This window comes from Marmota marmota, unplaced genomic scaffold (assembly GCF_001458135.2).
Source record: "Marmota marmota marmota unplaced genomic scaffold, marMar, whole genome shotgun sequence".
NCBI classification, from domain to species: Eukaryota; Metazoa; Chordata; class Mammalia; order Rodentia; family Sciuridae; genus Marmota; species Marmota marmota.
This window is the reverse complement of record NW_026000240.1, coordinates 1,725,489-1,751,553: the sequence shown is the minus strand read 5'-3', so window position 1 is coordinate 1,751,553 and position 26,065 is coordinate 1,725,489. Positions and strand designations below refer to the sequence as shown.

Sequence of the window (26,065 nt, the reverse complement as noted above, 5' to 3'; positions counted from 1 at the left end):
CTGCTGCCCTCCGCGCGCTTCCGCTTCCGCCAGAGCCGCGGCACTCCGGTTGATACCTGAGTTGCGCGTCCTTGTCGACCTCTCTGCACTATGTCGGGTGGCCTCCTGAAGGCGCTGCGCAGCGACTCCTACGTGGAGCTGAGCCAGTACCGGGACCAGCACTTCCGGGTGAGGAGAGCCGGGCCGCGAGAGGGTCAAGCCCTGGGCCAGAACGCTGAGGAACGGTTTGCACTTGTCTCACTGTGTCGTCTAGCATTCTGCTTGGTGTCCTGAAATGTGAAGTGGGGTCCTAGTGCCTGCTGGGAAGCAGGGGTCGGATGCCTGAAGGGCGTTTGGGTTTCACTGAAGCCACTTTGATAGAAAGGAAATATCAGACTCGCTTTCCCATTGCCTTGCAGCCGCTGCCTGTATCTGGGCCAGTGCAGAGGTTCGAGCGGCAGAGTGGTGGCTTGTTTTCACAGGCTGTGCCTGGGAAATTGTGATGACAGGAATGGGGTTCCCTATTCACTCCCAGGGTATGTGGAGGCGCATTATCCAGATACCGGTGCTTTTTATTATTATTATTATTTTTTTTAAAAAAAATCAACCGATGCCCTTTGGCGCTCCGAATCTTTTCTTTCTTTAGTACGATTATTCAACAAAATTCTCCATTTTGGGTGGGAGACATGGAGGCCTCCGAGTGGAGAGAGGGGATAGCCATCCTAAGCACGTTGATAACTGGATATCAAGATCAGATAATTGCTGGAGTTCAGAAGAGGGAAATTTTAGTTTAGGGTATGTCACAACATTCTGTGGAAAGGGGAGAGGGCTGCAGGTAATCTTTTCTGAATTAGTAAAGGTGGGGGTGGGATTGCGTGCTCTGGCCACTCAACCTAATTATTTAATGGGGATTAGACCTAGGGGTGCTTTACCACTGACCTACTTCTCCAGCCCTGTTTAAATTTTTTTGAGGGGGGGGGGCTGGTGTCTCTGCGTTGCCCAGGCTAACCTCGAACTTGAGATCCTCCTACAGGTGTGTGCCAACTCACCCTGCAACTCAGTTATTTCATAAACGCTTACCCGGTGCTGTTGTCAAAGCATTCCTCTGAGCCCCAGGAGGGATGGGGGAAATGCAGTTTCTGCATCCTAAGAACTCAAACCTCTAGTAGGGATTGTAAATGGAGGCAAATAAAATCTAAAGGAGAAACCAGGAGTAGAGAGGGACAGGTTTTAAGCATTCAGAAAAGGAGACATTCCCCTTGCAACTGGGAAGGGAAGTGCATATAAGAGAAGGTAGGTGTGTAGAATGTGTTTGTACCTGGTACCGGGAATTTGAGGCCAAATTGAAGACACTCTTACATTTCAGTTTTAAAATGCTATGCGCCAGGCAGGGTGAGGTGGTGCACACCTGTGATTCCACCAATTTGGGAGGCTGAAGCAGGAGGATCCCATGTTTGAGGCAGCTTCAGCAACTTAGCAAAGACACTGTCTCAAAATAAAAAATAAAAAGGGCCCCTGCTTAGTGCCCCTGGGTTCAACCATCCCCTACAAAACAAAACAACACCAAAACGTGCCAAGCATGATTTTTACTTCTGCAACTTTTACAGTTCTTATTAGTTCCACATCATGACCATCTTGTGTCAGCATCTATCCTACAAGATTAAAATTGAAAGGGTTCATTTCTACAATCTGAAGTCTACTATTTTAGATGTAGTATATTGTCATGTGGAATATCTAGGGTACCCTAAATGGAATCCACATTAATATCATACCTTAAGTATACCACAGTTGTTTTAATTAAGATATAGACTCCGCGCCAATTCTCCCGAAACCCCAGTGAGAACTCTATGGGAACTCCAAAGTAGGGGGCACCCGAGGCAGCAGGATCCGCCCTAATCCTGGAGCCGCCCTAATCCCAGAGCAGGGTCACCTTTCAACCATTTCCTCTAGCAAAATGCCAGGCGTCATTCCGACTAAACTGTGGCTCTCAACAATCTGGATCAGAAGGGTCTGAGAATAGGTCTACTGATTGGCCTTCTGTTTAATCACATTTGTCCTCAGTGTGTCAATTCAGCATCTAAAGTATCAATGTCTCACTCATGATAAGCCATCTTGTCCCCAGGGATTGTCAGGTGTATTGACTAAAGCTCATACTTCTGTCTCAGGATTCATCCTGTCTTCAAATTAGAAAGCCTGTTAAGAAAGTGCTAGGTGTGGTGGCCCACATCTGTAATCCCAGCTACTTCAGAGGCTGAAGCAGGAGGATTACAAGTTGAAGGCCAGCCTGTCTCAAAATGAAAAGGGCTGGGGATGTCTTTCAGTGGTATAGTGCCCATGGGGTTCAATATCCAGCACTGAAAAAAAAAATTTCTCCTACGCTCAGAAGAAAAAAAATACATGAGCATATAAATTACTAAAGCAGTTGTTGTTTTGGATAGTCTCTATGGGAATATTACCAGGGGAATACTAGCTCTAGAAATAATAATTATTATTTTTTACTACAGAGGATAAATGGGACCTTTCTAATATAATGGGTCAAGGTCTGGAATTTAGACTTGGGCCATTAGCGAAGGATCCAGTGCTCAGGACTTTAGTATGCAAGAAAAAAGGCATGCTACTTGTACGTAGCCTGGGGCAGGAGAGAGGGAAGGCTGAAAGCCTTTTCTCTCCACTAAAAGCAGTCTGGATCTCATATAAGTCCTTCACAGAATGTGAATACCTCCTGCACCACCCCTCCTTTTGACAAGGTATTTGCAGTATTTGGTGGGTGAGAGAATCTGATTTCTTTTTTCTTTTCCCCTGGGTACTGGGGATTTAACTCAGGGGCACTCAACCATTGAGCCACATCCTCAGTCCTATTTTTTTTTTTTTTGTATTTTATTTAGAGACAGGATCTCACTGAATTGTTTAGTGCCTTGCTTTTTGCTGAGGCTGGCTTTGATCCTCCTTTTTCAGCCTCCCAAGCCACTGAGATTACAGGCATGCACCACCATGCCCAGTGAGAATCTGATTTCTAAATAAGAATTAATGATTCCCCCAACTCATGCTGAGAATTGAACCCAGAAGTGCTCTACCAGTGAGCTAAACCCAGCTTTTTTGAGACAGGGTCTCACTAAGTTGCACAGGCTGGCCTAGAACTTGCAATCGTCCTGCCTCAGCCTACTCAGTCGCTGGAATTACAGGCATGTACCATCACATTTGGCCTCGGACATTATTTTAAAAACCATACTTAGGAATATTATTTAAGCAAGGCTTTTTTTTTTTTTTTTTAAGTTGCAATGTTTGTCTCTGAAATTCTAGGGTGACAATGAAGAACAAGAAAAATTACTGAAGAAAAGCTGTACATTGTATGTTGGAAATCTTTCTTTTTACACAACTGAAGAACAAATTTATGAACTCTTCAGCAAAAGTGGTGACATAAAGAAGATAATTATGGGTCTGGATAAAGTAAAAAAAACAGCATGTGGATTCTGTTTTGTGGAGTATCCTTCCTGGTGTCTAATGTAACTGTTGAACCAAGGTAGAGCTCAGAGTGGTTGGCTGCCTGTTTTTGAAAAACTGGATATTAGCTTTATCCCTATGCTTGTATGTACCTTTTCTTCCATTTGTCTACATTCGGATGCTGTGAAAACTGGTAATTTTGTGTTCTATTCTGAATTCATGTTTTGTTTTCTGGTACTGGGAATTGAACCCAGGACCTCGCACACTGTATGCCAGCTCTCTATCACTGAGGTATATCACAGCCCTATCAGCTTTTTTAAGTCTCTGATCATTAGCTAATGGCCTTCTCATGTATGCTTCTTTCCTATCATTTTAATGCGATCTTGAGAAGAAAGAATGCATTCATTCTTATCAGCTTAAACCAGAAGTCCTGCTTCTGAACCCATTCTTCACTTTTTTTTTTTCAAAGTTAGAGCTCCCTATGTTGCCAAGGCTTTCTCAAACTCCTGGGCTCAAATGACCTTTGTGCCTCAGCTTATGAGTAGCTAGGACTACAGGTGTGTACCCAGCCCCACTTGGATTTTTTTTTAAAGTTGCAATGTTTGTCTTTGAAATTCTAGGGTGACAATGAAGAACAAGAAAAATTACTGAAGAAAAGCTGTACATTGTATGTTGGAAATCTTTCTTTTTACACAACTGAAGAACAAATTTATGATTTCTGATTTCTGGGCCAAGCAAGCTTTTCAGTTCTCTCTCCAAACACAAGGGTCCAGTTTTCTCAGGTTTTGTTTTCTGGTAGCAGTGGCACAGAGTAATTCATGGGGAAAACAATGAAAAAACAAAAGGCTCCATCTATAAATTAGTAGGTAATCACTCTAAGGATCAGAGTGTTTCCATTTGCCTTATAGGTCAAAGGTCAACAATCATGATGGAAAGTATCAAAGAGACCGCTAGTGCTAGTTGTTTTTCTCTAGCATTTATTTCATTCATTTAACAAAGATTACTGAATGCCTACTATGTTCTAGGCATTATATAGGTGCTAGATATCAAGTGTTTCCCTACTTGTGTAAAGATGAGAAAAAAGTCTAAATCAGCATTTCCCAAACCCAGCTGTTAATCAGAATTGCTTTTATTTTTTTATTACTACTTTTTAAAATATATTTTTTAGTTGTTGGTGGACCTTTATTTTATTTATTTGTATGTGGTGTTGAGAATTGAAACCAGTGCCCCACGCATGCTAGGCAAGTGCACTATCACTGAGCTACAACCCCAGTCCTCAGAATTGCTTTTAGAGATTTTAAAAAATACCATGTAGGGTAAAACTGATTAAATGTTTGGGAACTCCTAACCTGGTTAATACTTTGAAATTTTTCCATCTAGTGAAATGTAGTGGTACTTCCATACACACTGTGACCTCTTTTTATGAAGATTGTTCTTTAATATCAGCACCCAATTTGGATGCCAGTTCTTGGATAAGAAGTGCATAGTTTGTGGTTTAAACCTGCAGTGAACATATTTTATAAAATTTTGCAACTCAAAATATGGAGACAAGGCTGAGGATATTGCTCTAGTGGTAGCTTGCCTGGCATGCACAAGGACCTGGGTTTGATCTCTAGCACCACATATGCAAAAAAAAAAAAAAAAAAAGGGATTGACCAAATAAATATTAATAGGGATAGCCAGGAAATCATAACCAAGATAGCCCTACATAAGTATTATATTTTCTTTACCTAAGTGCTTTTGGACCAGTAGGCTTGTGTAAGCTGAATAGTCTTTGAACTTCATCTGACTGGATTTGTTTTTGTACTTTTTCCTTAACAATTCAGGTTCATTTAGATGCTTCCCAAACATTTGGAGAAATGCAATGTTCCTTAACACTTAAACTTAAGATACTATTCAAGAGCAGATGCAGAAAATGCCATGCGGTATATAAATGGAACACGTCTGGATGACCGGATCATTCGCACAGACTGGGATGCAGGTTTTAAGGAGGGCAGGCAGTATGGACGTGGGCGATCAGGGGGCCAGGTATGCAGTCTCTGGACCAAACCCTGCCTAGGATTCTAGTCATAATGATAGTTGTTTTTTCGAACTGTTTTTACTCTTTTTCTAATTTCTGCCTATAACCCTGGAGAAAACCACCCATTGGTTTTGGTGAATTTTTTTAAACCTTGAAATAGCATATGCTATTCATTTCAATAAGCACTTGTTGTTGAACTTCTGCTAGGGGCTAGGTATTTCACATCTGTGTCTAGAACGAAAGCAAAATACACTGAAATGGGTTTGTCTTAGAGTCTAATACAGGGGTGTACCCTCAGTGGTGGGGCACTTGCCAAGCAAGTGTGAGGTCCTAGGTTCACTCCCCAGTACCATATGCACACACCAAACAAACCCAAAACCAAACCCCAAAATACCACAGAACCTAATACACAGGTTTGTCTGCATGTTCATATGACATCTGAAAAGGTTCAGCTATTTGTCTGACATGTTGTGGGCAGTGCATGTTATACCAGTCTTCTCTATATTGTACTTTGTGTATTCTTTTTTACTTAAGGTTCGAGATGAGTATCGACAAGACTATGATGCTGGGAGAGGTGGCTATGGAAAACTGGCACAAAAGCAGTGAGTGGTGAGAGCCCCATCAGTGCGAAATTCCCTCCACTGGCCTGTTGTTTGTTGAAGAACATTACCCACAGTCTGATCAATGTCTCTACTGAGCTAGAAGCCTTTACATGGTTTCCTCTGAAAATTATTAAAGGACAATACAAAAGAATGCCTTTAATTCTAGTCTTAGAATATTGGTCATGTGTCAAGTTACCAGATGATTTTCTGTTACCAGGTCTAAAATTGTGTTCTCTGGGGATGTGGCTCAGATACAGTGCCTACTTCACATGTGCAAGACCCTGGTTTGATCCCCAGAAACATCCACCCACCCCACCCCCCACAAAGTGTTCCTTAGCAACAGGTTTGATTTATAATGTTGATTATTCTGTCGGCCAAAAATGCCACACTTTTTAAAGGAAGATGGAAAAATGTAAAAACTTGTTTTACCATGTTTTTGTCTTAAGTAGGTTCATGATCTACATTGGGGCCTGGAATGATTATTTTTTAAAATTTAAGTTTGCATGAGATAAAGTTTAATAAATGGAATTTTGCTGTGTGGTATGGCTTTGTTCTAAATTAGCAACAGGTGTTTGACAACTGAATAGAATTCAACATTGAAAACAAATTCAATCTCTAAAGGGTCAAGGGACTTTCCTAAATAGTTGGCATAGAAGTAAGTAAACCTGAGATGGTCTCAGGGACATGTCCCGCTTCTATTCCTTACATATTCAGAAACTAGGTACAGGGTTTGAAGAATTATACACATTTTTCAAAAGATGTTTTACCTAAAGCTAGCAACAACAAGAAGTAAGGATTTGTAATAGAGAACCTCACATATTCTAGTGGGTGTGGTGAGTGGGGGAAGACGCTATTAGTAGGAAATGTAAGTTAAGGGATTGCCTTGACATGACAAAGTATGCTGTAAGGGCCATCAGATTTATTCTTTCCATTTTAATTAGTCTTGGGAATAGAATGGGTTCTTTTTAGAAGAGCTTGATGATTGAGAGAATACTTTACAAAAACAGAGGAAGGCTTCCTAAAGAAAGTGTCTATTTCAGCTACTTCTCATACTGAAATCTGTTTTATTTTTCCCAAATTGTCCATACTGTGGCTCAAGCCAGGGGATTAGAGAGAATTTATTTTACATTTGTAAGGCAAGAGATGATTTCTGATATTATATGTGAGTATAATTTTCCCTGATATGAAAAAAATGTGAATTATTTTTCAAAGTATCTTCCAGTAGTTTGTGAAAATTGGGGCTGAACATGAACAGCTTTCATGTTACAATAAATGTGGGTTTTCTCATTAAATTCCAAACTGTTTGAATTTTTTATAAAGAGGTATAACAGTTGTTAGTGCTTAGGAATAAACCATTTGCAAACATTTAATCAGGACACAGTATTCATTTTTAGAATGTTTTTACACTGTAGTTTAAACTAATATTTTGTATTCTTGTGTGGTGAAAAAACTCAGATTCTACAGGCCTTAAAACCAAAGACTGTGATTCTTATTTGAATTGTCTTCTATAACAGATTTCAATAAAGCTGGACCAACTTATTATCTTGGCCTCTTTCCTCACCTATAAAAAGGGACTTGTTCTAGAACTCTTTTACTCTGGGCTGTCTGTAAATGAGTTTGGGGAGACTCTGAATAAATATGCAAAATTTACATGTTCATTTCAATATGACATTTGTATCTAGTTATGGCTTCACGTGAAGAAAGAACATGGACATTCTTATGAAAACAATTTAGCATTGAATTAAGGGAACCTGATGTTTTTTAGGCTTGAGGATGCTAAATGAGCTTTCTTTGTGTCCTCTTTCCTATTTCTCACTTTAATCAGAAAAGTATCTCATTTTAATCAGAAAAGTGAGAACTAGGACATATATGCTAGGTAGGTTATGGAATATAATAGTGGGGGAGTGCCAGATATAGCCAGACTGGGATGTATAGAATTATTTGGGAATTACATTATTAGCTAAAGTGTAAAACATGCAACTTGCTTTAGAGTTCTTCAATCCAATGTAATAGCCCCTGGCCTAATGTGGCTGTTTAATAAAAATAAAATTAAACATTCAACTTCTCAGTTACACTAACCACATTTTAAGTGCTTAATAGACAATGTGCTAGTGATTGTTATAGTAAATGAAAACAACATTTCCATCATTGCAGAAAATTCTGTGGGACAGTGGTGCTCTAAGGGTAGGCTGCTTAGGGCCTACACTGGTCACTGTTCTTAAGCCTTGTTATGACTGGAGTGTATTAAAGGAAAACATACTACTCACCAAGCAGTACACTTATCCAACACAAGAGAATGAGTTTATAAAGGCATTTAGTTTATTTTTCAAAAAAATACTTTGCTAGAAGGGTTGAGTACTGTAATTTTACATGATCATAATCTTTTTAAATTCTTTTCTGACCAACAAGTACCATTTAAGTGAACAACTTGTCTAGGTCTGCTTTTGTAACACCCAATACAATTAGTACTTCTCTGATGGTATTCCCTAGGTCTTAATTATCTGTAGGCCAGGAGGCACAGCCTAGCACATAGCAAAGTATGTGCTTTATAACTGCCAATTAACTTGGTTTCTTTAATATGATTAAGGAGAACAGGTAACTGGCATATCGAATTCAACTATAAATTTACCATTTCTTGCCTGAAAGGTTGTGAATCTCCCAGACCCCTCTCCCCCCACCAATTACTTAACCCAGGGAAGCAGTGAACTACAACTGTAGAGGAAAAAGGGCAATATATCAGGTGAGTGCCGGCTGTTTCCCAGTTAGATCTGTTATTGTTTTGTTCCAACTATAAACTCAAGATGACCATGTTACTCATATTCAACAGTAAATAGAAAATACAAGGCAAAGCCAAAAATATGTGGGGATTACTGGCAACAACTGCTTCCTTTTTCTTCCTTAAAAAGGCTAACTGAAAGTTGATTCTCTCTGATTCTTGATAAAACTAAAAGATGCATTAAATATATGTTCACTGCTACAGATTTAACAAAAAGAAAGGCCACCAGAATGAAGCAACTATAACCTGGTAAATTTGCCCATAGAGACAACTAGATAGCTGGTTGAAGGCTTGTCATAAATTGTTCTTTTGTGCAAGGTCTGCACTCAGCCCCCAAACCATAAGATCTGTCTTGTGGGCAGCCAGACAGTTCAGTGCCAGGCCAGTGATGGTAACTCAACGCTTTTCACCAACAGCCCAGAAGTGTTTCAAAAATGCCTTTGTTGCAAGGAAGCAATTACTGCAAACATCAGGACAAAAGACTATCTAGGACTTTAGCTAAATAGAGGTTTATATCTAATTACAAGAAGTAAAAGCAATTAAGTGTGCTGAAACCAAGTTTCATGATTGACAGAAACATTTTAAAAACAGACTTAAAATATTCAACTTTAGGCTAAACCATGCCAGGTACCTCAGGATGCCCTATGATGTTGGAAGTGAAAGAATAACTAGATATGGACAGCTCACTTAAGGTCTCTGTGATCATTCCTGCATGCCCCAGTGCTGATAATAATGATCATATTTCACACTGGAGGAAGTGTGTCAACTCAAGCTCTGGGCATTACGATTCTTGTAGGAGGGCTAGGCATGTGGCTCAGTGGTAGAGCACTTGCCTAGCCCACAGGAGGCCCTGGGTTCAATCCCCAGCATTGCCAAAAGAAAAAAATTCTTTGTGTTTTTGCAGAAATTTTTCTCTTCTGCATGGTGTGTCTGTCAGTGGGGAAATGAGATACTCCCTCATTCTGAAGTATGAGGCATTTGGAGTCAATAGGCTAGTTACTTACTGGTTACTTTGCAACAACCCCACAAAAAAAAAAAAAAAAAAGCAAATGTCTCATATACATTTTGAAAGATCCCATGTTTGCATAATTATGTCTGGAAACCTTAAGACAACATCTCCACACTATAAATTCTCATCTTCCCTTATGGTGACACAACCTTACCTCTAGTAGCATAAAGTGCCTCTACTCCCAGTATTTAACAAAGTAAGAAATAGTGACCTGCTTTTATACTAAGGAATTTGAGTCTGGAGGAATTGGGAGAGGCTGCTTCCCAGTGTCAACACTGGTTTACATGCATGTGGATGTAAACAGTCTGACTCAACCCTCAACTGCTGGCAGTCAGCCTTGTTTCAATCATAACTTACAGCCAAGTTAAAGCATTTTAGCTTTTTCTTTTCAACACACACCTAACCAGGCATAAATTCGAGTATCTTCTGCCATTTTTTTGGTAGTTTTCTGAGTAAACATTTGAATCTGTTACCAATATATTTTCCTCCTCTAGTTCAGAAAAGATAATTGGGTAGTTTAACATGTATCCTTCCTTATTTCCTTTCCTTTCAATTATGTCACAAAAGGCCAGATAAAAGATCTAAGATCCATTACTTTCATCTCAGTGCAGCTAACTATAAGGAAAGGGACCACATTACAGCCTGTCCCCTGAAGATAGAAGATCAACAGAAGGGAAACAAGTAACTCCCATGCTAAAATGTCAGGATTAGTTGTGCAGAAGCCAAGTGAGCCCTGAATGAGGGGAGATCACTAGAGAGGAGGGAAACAATTCTATTACTGCACTCCTTGGGAACCAAGTTTTCTTTATTATCTTCCCTCTTCTCCCCATGCATCTGCAAAAGAAGTCAGCCTTCAATTTTGAATGTTCATATTTCAGATACACTAGAAATAGAAATGTATTAAGTAAATCTTAAATTCTCCCATATGGGAGGCAACACAAGGAAAATAGCAACTTAAAAATTACTTCTCAAAAGGCTGAATATCTCATTTGTTTGACTACTGGTCTGACAAGACACCAAGCTTTTTCATAGGTCAAAATCAGAAAAACAGGTTATTAAATAAATGTCTCATTATAAGATTTAGGCTATGCATTATAATTCCTAAGACCAGGACTGAAATCTCATTTGATAAGGTATCTGGCCCCAGTCACTGCCTTTTTCTCATACTTTAATCAACTCTTCCAAAGTAGGCTTTTTGCTTGCAAGTGGGCCTCCATGGACAGAACACACCCATCACTTTACAGCCAACTTCCATCTCACCCTTCAAAAGGAATGCATTTCATTTTCTAGGACTCCCTTGGAGAGGGAAGTAAGTAAAAGGTGCTGCTGGTAAAAGTAAAACAGAACTGGCTTTGTCAAAACCTCTCCTAGCTACCCTTTATGTCCCAGGGAACACTGACTACTCCGAGTTATACTGAATCAAAAAACATTTGCATTTTTAGGTTCTGAGATTAAATTTTAAACCTGTATTCAGTTCACGCTAACTAAGTTTCAAAAGCTGCACCAAATCTACTAGGCTTTTTTTTTTTTTAATACTCTTCACTGCATGCTCTGTCTATATGCATGCGTTTGGATAATAAATATTAAATATGGGAGGGACGCGCGGAATCCATAAAATTAAAAATGAAACCAAACTGAATATTAAAAAAGTACATGGTAGTTGGAGAAATGAATAAGGGCAAAAAATAAATTTGAGGTAACAATAGTGGCCCAACACCACTGATCTGAATATCTGTAAAAATTCAAATGAGTGTTTGGAGATTCAAGTAACAAACCATCTGTTCCAACTTGGTCAGACTTGCAGAGCACTGCTGAGTCAGTCCAGCAGCCGGCACTCACACAGCTCCTTGTAAATTCTCTTCCGCACACGGGGCATGTCTTCTTGAGAAAACTGGAAAGGCTGCTCTAAAGCGAGGCACTTGCAGTACTGCAAAGGTCCCAGAAACATGTAAATGGCACATGGGGTTGCACAACAGCCCAGCACCAGATGCAGACCTGATAGAGTCTAAGATTGTATTATAAAGTTTACAGAAACTTGTGACAACATGGTGCTTTACAACATTTATCTCCAAATTATAGTAGGCATTTCAGGCAAGTGTATAGCTAAGGATCACCCTCCTTCCAGGCCTAACACTGTGAAAAGCACCAACTGATGAAGAGGCTCTAATTCTCAAAGTACAATCTGCTGAAAATGCAATAGATCTTACATAGCCTTTGGGAACCTGAATCTTGTTTACAAACCCCAAACATTTATGAAGTTATGAATAAACCAATCTTCCAAGATCTTCACAAATCTTAAAATTTCACAGATTAGATAATTTCCTTCATAAATGTGTGTATAATAGAAATTTTTCCATTGCCCTTTTAGACTATCCAGAGACCATGGGAGCAGTTTTAGACCATCCAGAGTCCATGGAATGCAGTACTCTGGGAGTGGTGGAGCAGGACTGTAACCTCAATAACTTGGGAGGTTGAGGCAGGAGGATCACAAGTTCAAGGTCAGCCTTGGCAACTTAGTGAAATCCTGTCTCAATATTTAAAAAAAAAAAAAAAAAAAAAAAAAAGGCAGTGGTGATGGTGGCTGGGGATGTAGCTTAGTGGCAAAGCACTCCTGGATTCAATCCCAGTACCACAAAAAAAACAAAAACCAGTGGCAGGCAACCAGCAGGTCTTTGACATCCAATAATTAGATTTTATTTATTTATTCAGTATTTTGGATTGAACCCAGGAGCTACCTATCATTGAGCTACATCCCCAACTCTTTTTATTTTTTGAGACAGGGTCTTGTTAAGTTGCCTAGGCTGGCCCCAAACTTGCAATTCCTCACCCAGCCTCTACAGTCACTGGGATTATAGGCATCTACCACCATATTCAGCCTGCCAATGTTGTTTTTATTTTATTAAGTTAATCCTTTAAATGCCAATGATCTATGATACAAAACAACCCAAGTCAGTCTCTAGTACAGCTCACTACTAATCTCTGATAAGACATGGATGATATCTATTTTCCATTCTTGGCTTGACATGTGGTTCTTCCTAATGATAACACCTGAAAATTCACTATTGCATCTCAACAACAAAGGGAGAAAAAGGAAAGTATTCTGTTGCCTATACCTAGTATCATGTACAGGGACTGCCATCTCCCTTTCTAAACACAACAAACTTATATCACAAACTGTAAATTCAAAACAAAATAAAACAAAACAAACAAACAAAAAACAGTATTTCTTTACCTGGAGCACAAAGACTCCACAGTCACTGTCATTTTTCTGTTGTGGAATACACTGAGGGGAAAAACAAAAAGGTCATTAAAATAAGATCAAGTACTTCTTTCCTCTTCAGATAAACACGACAAAACAGAATGAGACAGGAAACCTGTCTCTGTCCAGGACAGCTGGTATCGTGTTCATTTTATAAAGGCATCTGGCCACACAAAAAGTGCTATCAAAGGCATCCACAAATTATAAAACAATATTTTACCTAAATATGGGAAATGAAATGAAAACCATATTTTAAAAACAACTATTTGGATACTTAGTTTTGCAATCAGTTCACTGACAAGTAAAAATGGAACTGTGGATGATCACAGAACATTTGCCTGAACTCTGAACACTTAGATGGTAACAATTCTGCTTAGCAGTCTTCACTTTTCATCTCTATAAAGCTTCCAAAACAACTGGTTATTGTATTCTGCCTCAAGTAGGAATATGAAAGATATTGGCTAAATTTAGAATACCTAGAACTCTAGCTGGGTAAATTCAGAAAATTTACAAGTTTAGTTCTGGCTTGAACTGGTTTACTAGATAATTAGAAACAGAAAACTTGAGCTTAACTGTAAAATTTAATATGTGGTTTAGTTCAAGGTTGAATTGATAAATCTTGATCCCTCTGGGACTGGGTTAAAGGTTATTTCAAGACTCTTGTCTATAACACTGGGTCAGTGATTCAGACAGACCTGAGTTCAAGGACCTGCCTCTACCAATAGTTCTGAGGAAGGTCTTCTGAAGGTCACACTTCAGTTTTCTCATCTATAAAATAAAGATGCTGTTCATCTTTAAATGACCACCTACCTCACAGGTTATAAGGATCAAATGAGATCATTATATAAAAACAATAAAATAAAGACTAAATTGTCAACACTGGTGTTCATGACAGGATTGAGATTATGCCCAGAAAGGCACTCTGGCCCATCAACACCTTTAATGTCTAGAAACCATAACAGAGCTACATCCGAACTGTCCTCACGCTGAAGAACTAAGGATAGGCCTAGAAAGTAGCCCAGTACTCTTGCTCCCATAATGGACCCAAATAGTCATTTAGCATTTCTCTGAGTCTGTAAGTGTCATGAGGCAAGAGGTAGGTGCCAAAATCCCCAGCCAAAATTTGTTTTTCAGCAGAGCAACTACATCATTAGCAACTGTGCCAGGGATGAAAGGACTCAAGTTACCTGCTTTCAGCAAGCACTGGGCAATTGAGTAGCCAGATGATAAAGTACTAAATTGGCTTAATCTGAGTTGCCTCCCTAGAGTCTCCTCCAAGCTCTTTTTGGTCTCTGTCAGTAGTCTTGAAATGCTCTTACACACAACCGCCCCTTGGATCATTCCCTCCCCTGGACATGCCCATTTTATTTGTATCACATACTTACCTTCGTAACAGCTGTCTGCCAACCCTGAAGAAATTCAGGTCTATTTTTTTCTCTGGCTTCAGTCAGCAAATACTTTCTTATATTCTGGTTAAAAAGAAACCACAACACAGATGCTGTGTTCCATGAGTTGGTGAAAAATGAAACCTGCCCATAGCAGGTAGAAGCAAAGGAGGTGGCAACTGTGGCCCCACAAAATTGGGCAGTGTGTGCACAAAAGAGTTAGAGCTGGAACTTTATTTCAGAGCTTTCATATCGTTAAGGAGGACTTAGACCTCCTGTACTCAAGGTATGCACTCAAGAGTGTGGGCACTGGTATTTGCTTGATTAGAATATTTATTGAGATGGTTAGCCACCTTTCCCAGCAGTAAACTGGCAAGATAAAAAAGTCTTAATCAGTGCCAGTGCTGAAGAGAAGGAAGAAACTCGTGGCAGAAATCATTGACTAAAACTAAATGAAAAAAATCTAGCTGAAGATAAGTTTCTTAGTTTGGAAGGTGACAAGAACAGACAGTTATCTCTACCCATTCTGAATACTGAATATAGTCAAGGGCACTACTGAAATTTCTAGACTGCTGGAGTTTCAAAATATCCCTAATGCCCTCAACCTCTTTGTGCATATTTCTCTCTGTATCAAGAGATTATGACTGCATGTTGCTCTTCTCCCTAAACAAGTAACTTCAAGTTCTCAGAATAACTACTATATATAAATTCACACACAGAATAACGGCAAAAGACTTGCCCTTAAAAATAATTACCTACACCAACATTTACTAAGTATTTATAATGTGCTGAGTGCTGGGGATACAGTGGTAAAGAAAGCTGTTTAAGTCCTTGCTCTCAGAGAATCTACACATTTGGAAATTTTAATAACATTTTTCATCAACTCTTTGGAAATACAGGCCCCCAACTTTCCTTCAGAGCCACTTTTATTACCCCCACATTTCCTTAAAACAACTGCCTAGCTTCACCTACCTGGATGACTCTGCTTGGCTTTAAATGACTTTTAGTTATCACCCCAAACAAATTGGTTCTCAGGATCTTTCTCCAAATGTGCCAAGTTATTAGCCAATTGGAATTTGACTGAAAAAATTTTTGACTAGTCAAAAATTCCGAAGATGAATTTTTTAATAACTGCAGAAGAACCAAGTGCCTAATCCAGAATTCACTTAGAAATCAAAAGCCTGTTTCATAAACAAAATCTTTTTAACCATCAAGAAGTTAGCTCCATGAAGGCAACTGTCTAAACCTTCTCTGACTCCTCAGTGTCAGTGCCTAACACAAGCAGAAGCCTGGGGTAGTATTTCCTAGTTGAAATGATTTTTGCAATATCCTTGCTCTCCTTGTTTGTTTTTTTCTATTTGTCCAGGGAAGAGACAGCACTGACAGTCTCTGATAAGTGAAGGATGTGAGACAGGCAAGGAATTAAGCAAAGTGAACTGGAAACACACAATCACATCTGATACTGGACTGACTCTCTTTTGTACTGGAGTTAGAGCACTCTGGGCCCAGGAATATCCCAAAGTAGGGTTTTTTCCTCCTGGATTTCTTAGAACCACAAACATGGATTTTGAAAATTTGATCTTCTTAGTTTTGCTTATACTTACTTTTTAAATTAAATGTTAAATATAAATTTAAATATCTTTATTTTAATATATTCTTTAATATATATTTATATATTATACCACATAATATACAATAATTTATATATACAAATATATGTACTACATATATTTAAATATATACATTAACATTTTAAATTTATACATTTAAAGTAAATATATAAATATATATACATTGTTAATAAAAATTAGAATAACCAAAATAAGGTGAAATTTCCTTTATTAGTCCTACTCCTTTCTATACTTATCCAAAAGCAATCACTGAAATCAAAATTGTAAGCATCCATCCCATGCTTTTTTTTTTTTTTGAGAAAGGGGATTCCCCCTATATTATCCACACTGGTCTTGAACTCCTGGAAGCAATCTTCCTTCCTCAGCCTCCTGCGGAGCTAGGACTACAGGCAGATGCCATTATGCATTGATATCTAATTTTTTTATTTACAAAAATATATCTTTGTATATTACATATACAAATATATATGTATACACACACACACATGCACACATAAATGTATTTCCCCCATAAGCATATTATATCGTTCTGCCACAACTGGCATTTTCTTTTGGTGGTGGTGGTGAGGGGGACCAGGGATTTAACCCAGAGGCAATTCACCACTAAGCTACATCCCTAGACCTTTTTATTTTGAGACAAGGTCTCACTAAGTTGCTCAGGGCCTCACTAAGCTGCTGAGGCTGGCTTTGTAATTTCACCTCTCCTGCTTCAGCCTCCTGAATCACTGGGATTATAGGCATGTGCCACTATACCTAGCTCACAACTGGCTTTTAAAAACTCAATGATCTTTCCCTGTTAGGATGTAAAGAAGCACTATATTTTGTTTTGGTTTTGATGGTACTGGGGATTGAATCCAGGGTCTCGTACATGATACCCAAGTGCTCTAAGACTGTGCTACATCCTCACCCTTTCTTTTAAATTTCATTTTGAGAGAGGATCTTGCTTAATTGTCCAGATTGTCCTTGAACTTGCTATCTTCCTGCCTCAGCCTCCCAAGTTGCTGAGATTATAGGTGCACACCCCCACACTCTGCTCAGAAGTTTTAAATTATGACATGGTTAAATTTATCAAACTATTCCTTATGTCTCTTTTTTGGGGGAGGGTTCTGTGTAAGAAAGCATTCCCTATTCTGAGAACACAGTATCGTCTATATTTTATTCAAATGCTTTTAGTTTTAGTTTTGTTTTACAGTTAGGTATCTATTCCATCTGAAATGTTTTTATAATTAGCATAAATATGAAGTAAAGATCTATATTTACTAATTCTCCCAGTGTCATACTTGAATAGCCTATCTTTTCCTAACTTCATCATATACTAAATTCTCAAGTATGCATGAGTTATTTCTGGATTCTTCAAGCTGTTCCAATCTATTTATCTACTCCCAAGCCAATATAATTATAGCTTTTATTATTTTTTTAAAAATATTGCTAGGGATCTGAGTGTGATGATGCACACCTGTAATCTCATTGACTTGGGAGGCTGAGGCAGCAGGATCACAAATTCAAGGCCAGCCACAGCAATTTAGTAAGATCCTCAGCAACTTAGCAAGAATCTGTCTTGGGGAGGTGGGTAGGAGAGGACCAGGGATGTAGCTCAGTGGTAAAAGCATCCCTGGGTTCAATCCCCAGTACCAAAAATTTTGTTAAAAAGCAGTTTTAAGGGGCTGGGGTTGTGGCTCAGCGGTAGAGTGCTCACCTAGCACATACAAGGCCCTGGGTTTGATCCTCAGCATCACATAAAAATAAATACATAAAATAAAGGTATAAGAAAATAGTTTTTTAAAAAAAGCAGTTTTAAGGGGAAGAGAAAAGAAAAAAAAAACAACAACAAAAAAAACAAGGCTGACAAAATCAAATTAGGGCATGTATCTCAGAAGGGGATCCTGATCTTGGACAGCTACCTCTCACCTGTGGAGTCCTCTTACAGTTCTTTTCTTTACCAATAGTTTAGAGGACATTCACAACAGAAAATGTTCCTCTATGGTACTGACTTCTGCTGTTCTACCTAGAACTAAGATAGGACTGGGTCAATCACAGATTAAGTGAAAAAAATAGGATATTAACTTACCTCTACACAAAACTTAAAATGAATGCCTTGGGAATCATAAAATGAAATAATTCGATTAGAGAGTGTCACAGTAATGAGAGACCAGTGGACTTCCAGGTGAATAGGAATCAATAGAAGACTCTTTTTAAACAAATCCACCTGATTAAGAGAAGAAAATGCAGCTGTCATCACAAAACCAACAACATACAGCAGCTTCTTTACTGACTTCTGACTTGTCCAAGGACATAAAAGTAGACAGTGGTAGGCCAGAATTTGAACCCAGGTCTTATTTTTAAAGCCCATGCTTATAACTACTGAGCTATAACACACAATAAGAAAAATGAAGAAGTACTATTTTTCATTTAACCCGCTAAAACTCTGTTTTATCAAATGGTTTACCTTTTTCGTTTTTCTCCCCCCCACCCCGCCTTTTTTTTTGGTACCAGGGATTGAACCCAAAGGTGCTCTACCACTGAGATATATCTCCAACCCTTTTTACTTAGAGACAGGGTCCCTTATTAAGTTGCCCAGTCTAGCTTCAAATTCACAATCCTTCTGCCTTAGTCTCCTGAGTCACTGAGATTATAGGCATGTTGCCACCATGCCTGGCCTTACCTAATTTTCTTGGGCACATTTTGACCTAGACTCAACGTTTTAGGAAATAACCATGGTACTGGAAAACAGAAAAGGTCTAAGTCTTTCATCTTTCTCTGGACTCGGTATAACAGTTAATATCATGAGCTTCAAAACAAGTCTACTTAAGTTCAAATTCTTCCTCAACTATGAAATGCAGAAAGCAATAATACCTATCTTATGATGTTGCTGAGAATAATAATACTTGAAAAATGCATAAAACTATGCTTTTAGTACATTGTAGATAGCCAATAAATCTTAGCTATTATCACTCCCTTGTCTTTCAGATGTCAAAATCAAGAACATCCTTAATAATATTTACATACCCTTTATATCTGAATCCATCTTTTACAATCTTAACATATCCTTTATATCCTAACACATACAATTTAGAAATAGTTGCTATTCTATTAAAAAATTAAGTTATATCTTGGGTAATAGATGCTTCACTAAACATCCATAAAAGAGTGAATTTATTTATTTTTTTAAAGTTAAAACAATGACAATACTATAAAGTATGTCAGAGTCTTAAAAACCAATCTCTCAAGTCTTCTTTTTTGCTAATAATCAGATAATGTCATGCTATAAATAAATCTTTTATCAGTCTATATGACCTTACAAGCAAAACACTTTAGTGTTTTTGTTTTTCATTTTCTATATTTATAAACCTGGAGCTGGGGGAGTTGGGCAAAAGAAAATGTAGGGCCAGGGGTATAGCTCAGTGGTAAAGGGCTTGCTTAGTTAGCAAGTATTTGAAATATTTATTCAATCCTTAGCACCACCAAAAAAAAAACCCAAAACAAAACCTAATAAGAAAATAGTTTGAGCATCCCTAAAGTTCTGAAACCACAAATGCTGCAAAATTCAACATTACTTTAGCATGATGATACCACAAGTAGAAAATTCTGCACATGAAATTATGTTATGGGTCACAGCCTAAACATAGTCACAGAGGCTGGGGGTATAACTCAATGGTGGAGCACTTGCCCAACATGCATAAGGCCCTGGGTACAATTCCCAGTACTGCAAATAAACAAATAAATAAATAAATAAATTTTAAAAATTAAAAAAAAAAAAAAAGAATTAAAACAAACACATATAACTAAAAATACTATATAAAATTTAATCTTCAGATTATGTATATAAGGTATACATTAACCATAAATGAATTTTAGTCTTGGGTCTCATCCCCAAGATATCTCATTATAAATATGAAAATACTTCAAAATGGAAATATTCCAAAATGAAATCCAAAATCAAGCATTTTGAGTAAGGAATATTCAGTCTATATTAGATAAAATAGACACTGATCTTTTTTGAGGGGAGAAACAAGTCTTTTCTGTCAAACCAAAGAGACTTCATTTTAGTTAACTTCCTGGGCTCCCATTTTCTTGCAACTCAGCTGTCTTTCTAAGGTTAGTATTTCCTCAATAGTCAATTTGCACCTAAGATTGTGTAGTCAGCCCCAACCAATGTGTAATGGCCAAGTACCCCTGTGTCAGAGATAAAAGCCAAGCACACTGCCTGCTTGCAATGCCTGCTTTCAATTTTGATTGCTGTATACCCTTCTGCACGTAGAAATAAAATTTTTGCCTTGCAGACAGAGCCAAATAAGTCTGTGAGTGTTTATTTGGTTCTTAGGGCTTCCAGGACCCATCTCCTACTCCATTAATTCCAAAAACAGGGTCTTGTTAAATTACTTAGGCCTTGCTTAGCTGCAAGACTGGCCTAGAAGTTGTGATCCTCCTGCCTCACAATTAAACAATGAGATTCAAAAGAGAAAAAAAACTATTGCTGAGTACATGCCTATAATTCCAGTGGTTCCACAGGCTGACGAAGGAGGATCGAAAGTTCAAAGCCAGCCTCAGCAACTAAGCGATGACCTAAGTAACTAAGTGAGATCCTGTCTCAAAGGGTCTGGGGATGTGACTCAGTAATTGAGTGACCCTGGGTTCAATCCCTGGTACAAAAACAAAACAACAACAACAACAACAAAAACCTATCACATTAAAAAGTCTGTTTCTAAGTAACATCGTATTGGCCTTAAAATTATCTTTCCACTCAAAGTGATTAATTTCCATTTCAAATCTAGAGTAAAAAATTTAATACCTTTTTAGTCCATCTCTTAACTCCATTATATCCTTTGGTTACCAGCTGTCTATGAAAAAAGCTGTTGAAGAAGTGAACCTAGAACAGACACCAAATATAAGGAATCAGATTACACTAGGCTGTGCCCAGATTTAACTTCAAAAGAAAATAAAAAAATTTAAAATATCTGAACACAAAATAATTTAAAAATACATATATATTCAAAAAATTTTTAAATAAAAATGTAATGTTCTAACATAAATAGACAAAAAGGAGAGAAAAGTTTCTTCAACTAGTAGTCAAAATATAGGAAATATATTACTTGATTTATAGAAAATTCTGTTTAAATTTTTCATGAGAATGCTCTTACAGGTGTGGTCTATTGTCAGTGGGGTAGCAACTGGATTACCGGAATCCAATCAAGTAGAGACAAATGATAAATCTCTCCAAAATTTTTAAAAGATTGAACAACTGAAATAGGATCTGAAAAAAAATGAGCAAATCAATACCTTGAACTCATGAGATATGGATTACAAAACTCTCCATCTGAAGGATGTGGATTTGAAGACTCCCATACAACTACAAGAAGGTCTTAGCACAATCATTTCTAGTACCAAAAATTACCCTTGCCATACAGATTATCAGGTCCCACCTCCTTGGATTCAGATTCTGGCTTATAAGTGGTATTGGCTCATCTAAGTTAGTCTATACCATGGTCTTGAAGCAGGGCTCTAACTTGAACTCACTTTAGATAATAAGACTATTTAGTGTGTGGTTCTCAGAGTATGCTCATTAGACCAGAAGAATCAGCATCACCTGGGAACTTGTTGGAAATCCAAATTCTCAGCCCAATTCCAGAGCTGCTAAATTTTAGCACAAACTAGCAATCTGGTTTTACAAACCTTTCATGTGATTCTGATGCACATTCACTGAGAACCATTCAGCTTAACACGGATAAAAAACAATCTGTTTAGTTATCTGTAAAAGCAGTGACTCTGTAACTCTGTTCTTTAGAATCATCTGGAGGACTTACTGAAACAGTGCTGGGCCCCAACTCCCATTTCTGATTTAATAGAGCTGAGCTGGGGTCTAAGAATGTGCATTTCTATTAAGTCCCCAGGTGATATTGACACTGCTAGTCTGGGGACCACACCTTGAGAACTACTGCCTTTGAATATGTTTACATTTAAACTTTTTGATGATTAAGAGCATTTCATAAAACAATCCAACATATTAGCTTCATGATTTGAATTTATAATGCATAATGAATTTATGATTATAAGTGAAAAGCTATCAAAGTTTTCTATATTGAAAAACGGTACTAGAATCTGCAATTAGTTATATTTATCTGTTTAAGTTTTTTGTTTGTTTGTTTTTGCAGGACTGGGGATCGAACCCAGAGGTGCTCTACCACTGAGCCATATCCCCAGCTCTTTTTATTTTTGAGACAGGGTCTCGCTAACCTGCCTCAGCATCCTGACTAGCTAAGTTATGAGATTTAAGAACTTGAAAAGTTCTGCTGCTCATCAGGTATTGGAGTTTTCAGAAAAAAGATATCAAATTTAAAAATCATTTTAATAGGTCTGGGGATGTGGCTCAAGCGGTAGCGCGCTCGCCTGGCGTGTGTGCGGCCCAGGTTCGATCCTCAGCACCACATACGAACAAAGATGTTGTGTCTGCCGAGAACTAAAAAATAAATATTAAAAAATTCTCTCTCTCTCTCTCTCTCTCCCACTCTCTCTTAAAAAAAAAAAAACCTATTAAAAAAAAATCATTTTAATATGTAAAAAGCTCTTAAGAGAATTTAGAGCTAGATTATCTATTTGAATAGATTAAAATTAAAAAAAAGAAAGAAAAGGTGAAGAGTAATATTTTACATTTTTATAAAGAGGGTAAGACTTTAGTTGATTGATTGATTTAACTGAATCCAGGAGCACTTTTACTGAGCTGCATCCCCAGTCCTTTTTATTCTTCATTCTGAGACAGGGTCTTGCCAAGTTGCCCAGGATGACCTCAAAGTTATAATCCCCTCACCTCAGCCCCTTTATTAATAAACAAAAAAAGTCCCCTTATCAATAAACATACCTACCTAGATACAAATAAGAAAGAAAACATTGCTACTGTGACTTTCTTATGCTGAAGCAGGAGGATCACAATTTAGTGAGAACCTTATCTCATGATAAAAAAGAAAAAGAGCTGGGATGTGGCTCAGTGCAAAAACATCCCTGGATTTAATCCCTAGTACCACACATACACATAAATTAATAAAAAGGTGTATTAATAAATTTTGCAATAGGATCTCCCTAAGCTCATATAAATATATAAAGATAATACATAAATGTGTACATACATAATATAACCCTTTTAAAAAATCTAAGGAATTATAAAATAATTAAAGTTTGAAAACCAAAAAAAAAAAAAATCACTCCTTTTTAATATACAAGAATTTCCTTAAGAGAAAAATTTTCACTTACTTTATCTGGGACTGCATCCATTATCAGCTCGCCATACATATTTATGACCTATAAAAAGTAAAACCAATTTACTAACCCTATACAATTCAGAACAACCCAAGCAGAATGTATAACATTCTTAATAATAACAATAAAGCTTTTCAATCCTGGCATTAGTGAGTCACTTCAGTACAGATTAAAGAATATTTGATTAATAAAAGTTAAGTATGAGACCAGTCCCTACAATATTTTATTGACCAACATCCTTTGTAACTTTTCTGCAGTGAGAATCTGCATTACACTAACCTGGTCATTTAGCCAATTCTGACCATCCAAGGTCGCCAGATCATCCATATCCAGCATATGTTTATTGTAGAAGATGCGGAAGTTGCATTTTTGATGTCTGGCCCGATAGTTTGTTATTTCTCTATTGATAAATGGTTTTCTGAAACAAAGATTTTGAAAGAAAAAAAATATGAGTTCTACTCAATGCACTATTAAGTACCCTTTTTCTCCTAAATCAAGAGAAAATCATATATGCCAATCATTTTATTTTCAAGGATTTAACTTTCACCACTGGCATACCTATTGGAAAAGTCTTCATTAAAGACATCTTTTAATCTTCCAAGGACATCTTTTTCACTGAGTGGGACCAAACTTCCATATTTTTTCATAACCTCATCTAGAAATCCTTAAATAAAGGAAGAAAGGAAAGTTAAGATGGAAAGACAAAGCAATTTCTCTTAATACTTAATCTATAAACAATGCAACACATACTTAAATGTACATTATAAGATAGGATTATACTCCGTATAAGGAAATATTTTAAAAGTTCTGACACTATTCAAACAAAGTGGATTAGGCCCTTACCACTCTAACCTAGAGAAAAATGCTGTGAGGTATCATTTCACAGTGCATTTTTAAACTACCAATGAATTGTTAGAGGAACTAGCTAAAACTAAAGATTGATGCCTTTCCATAACTTAACCTTAGTGATGAATTCTCTCTCATTAAGAGTAACATCCAGAAAGTTGGACACAATGGTGTGTGCCTATAGTTCCAACTACTAGAGGATAAGGTAGAGCATTGCTTGAGCTCATCAGTTTGGGACACCCTGGGCTACTCGGGGAGATCCTGACTCAAAACAAAACAAAACAAATCACACACCCACACACACATCCACCCACCCACCCACCCCCACACACAGAGAAAACATCTAGTTGGGTGCAATGGTGTGCACCTGCAACTCCAGCATTTGCAATGCTGAGGCAATAGAACTGCAAGTTCAATGCCACCCTGGGGCAACAGAGGGAGATCCTGTCACAAAATAAAAGGCATAGGGATGACAGGTGTGGTGGCACATGCTTGTAATCCCAGAGACTCCAGAGGCTGAGGCAGGAGGATTGCAAGTCCAAGGTCAACCTCAGCAACTTAGTGAGGCCCTAAGCAACTTAGTGAGACCCTGTTTCAAAATAAAAAATTAAAAAGGGTTGGGGATGTGGATTAGTGATTAAGCACTCATGGGTTCAATTGCAAGTACCCACCCCCTCCAAAACCAGAATTTATTTGAAAGAGTAACTATCAACACTGAATAGAAATATGAGTAAGACTGACTGACATTAGGGACTGGAACTATGCAACAATTGGTCCTATATAACACTATTTTTATGACTTTCAAATTACATCTAAAGGCTAAATCACCTTGTTAAATGTGCCTGAATGAAGTCACAATTTAGCCAAGTGCAGTGGTGCACATCTGTAATCCCAGCAACTCAGGAGACTGAGGTAAGAGAATGGCAAGTTTGAGGGCAGTATTTAAATCAATTTAAGTAGTGTGAACATACATACACATATATACAGGTATATAATATATACGTTTTGTTTTTAGTACTGGAGAACGATCCCAGGGGTGCTTTACCATGGAGCTACCTCCCCAGTTCTTTTTTTGTCTTATATGAATTATTCCTCTTTATTGTTTAAAATATTGGTTATAATTATATAATAAAATTCACAATATATTAATTACTTGATATATAGATATTCATTATAACTTCAAAATATACATTCTTTTTTAACCTTTTCCTTTTTAATTTTTTTCAATAAAACTTATATGATGTATCATACTAATGAACTTTGAGAACTCATTTTTAAATTTTCTTTTTTAGATTGTTTATTTATTTGTACTAATCAGTTATGCATGACGGCAGAATGCTCTTCCGATTCATTGTACACACATGGAGCACAATTTTTGACTTCTCTGGTTGTACTCAAAGTAGGGTCACATTATTCATGCAATCATACATGTACCTGGGTACATGATGGCTGTCTCATTCCACCATCTTTTCTACCATAAATGCCCCTTCCCCCTCTCCCCCATCCAGAGTTCTTCCACTGATCCCATGCCCAATCCCCCATTAAGAATTAGCATCCACTTATCAGAAAACATTCAGCCTTTGGTTTTTTGGGATTGGCCTACTTCACTTAGCATGATATTCTCCAACTCCATCCATTTACCTGCAAATGCCATGATTTTATTTATTTTTTATTGCTGAATAATATTCCATTGTGTATATATAACCTCAGTTTCTTTATCCATTCATCTACTGAAGGTCATCTAGGTTGGTTCCACAGTTTAGCTATTGTGAATTGTGCTGCTATGAACATTGATGTGGCTGCATCACTATAGTTTGCTGTTTTTAAGTCCTTTGGGTATAAACTAAGGAGAGGGATAACTGGGTCAAA

The 26,065-nt window shown here is 37.6% G+C and overlaps 2 protein-coding genes and 1 non-coding gene across 9 annotated transcripts in view; 2 read left to right on the top strand and 1 right to left on the bottom strand.

Moving 5' to 3' along the window:
* Positions 1 to 6: 6 nt before the first annotated feature.
* Ncbp2 (nuclear cap binding protein subunit 2) lies at positions 7 to 7,582 on the top strand. Its single transcript, XM_015486832.2, has 4 exons — positions 7 to 168; positions 3,280 to 3,461; positions 5,310 to 5,448; positions 5,975 to 7,582. Exons 1-4 carry the CDS (start codon positions 91 to 93, stop codon positions 6,044 to 6,046), a joined length of 471 nt encoding a protein of 156 aa, XP_015342318.1. The 5' UTR covers positions 7 to 90; the 3' UTR covers positions 6,047 to 7,582.
* A 757-nt stretch (positions 7,583 to 8,339) lies between these two features.
* LOC107143216 (sentrin-specific protease 5) overlaps positions 8,340 to 26,065 on the bottom strand; it is a 44,344-nt gene continuing 26,618 nt past the window's right edge. For 5 of the 7 annotated variants that reach the window (XM_015486827.2, XM_048794175.1, XM_048794176.1 and 2 more), the window contains 8 exons: positions 23,909 to 24,014; positions 23,630 to 23,768; positions 23,345 to 23,392; positions 20,892 to 20,969; positions 18,171 to 18,308; positions 14,472 to 14,555; positions 13,060 to 13,110; positions 8,340 to 11,754 (listed from right to left, as the gene is read on the bottom strand). In XM_015486827.2, coding sequence (XP_015342313.1) covers positions 11,644 to 11,754; positions 13,060 to 13,110; positions 14,472 to 14,555; positions 18,171 to 18,308; positions 20,892 to 20,969; positions 23,345 to 23,392; positions 23,630 to 23,768; positions 23,909 to 24,014 — 755 coding nt within the window. In that variant the 3' untranslated portion in view covers positions 8,340 to 11,643. The other 2 variants (XM_048794177.1, XM_048794178.1) reach the window with 2 other exon arrangements.
* On the top strand, positions 9,623 to 9,693 carry Trnaa-agc. The gene has a single exon. It is a non-coding gene; the product is annotated as a tRNA-Ala (tRNA).

Coding starts and splice junctions, on each gene's coding strand:
- Ncbp2 (XM_015486832.2), top strand. CDS start 91: ATGTCGGGTGGCCTCCTGAAGGCGCTGCGCAGCGACTCCTACGTGGAG. Junction 169..3,279: donor ACCGGGACCAGCACTTCCGG/GTGAGGAGAGCC, acceptor CTGAAATTCTAG/GGTGACAATGAAGAACAAGA. Junction 3,462..5,309: donor TGTGGATTCTGTTTTGTGGA/GTATCCTTCCTG, acceptor CTTAAACTTAAG/ATACTATTCAAGAGCAGATG.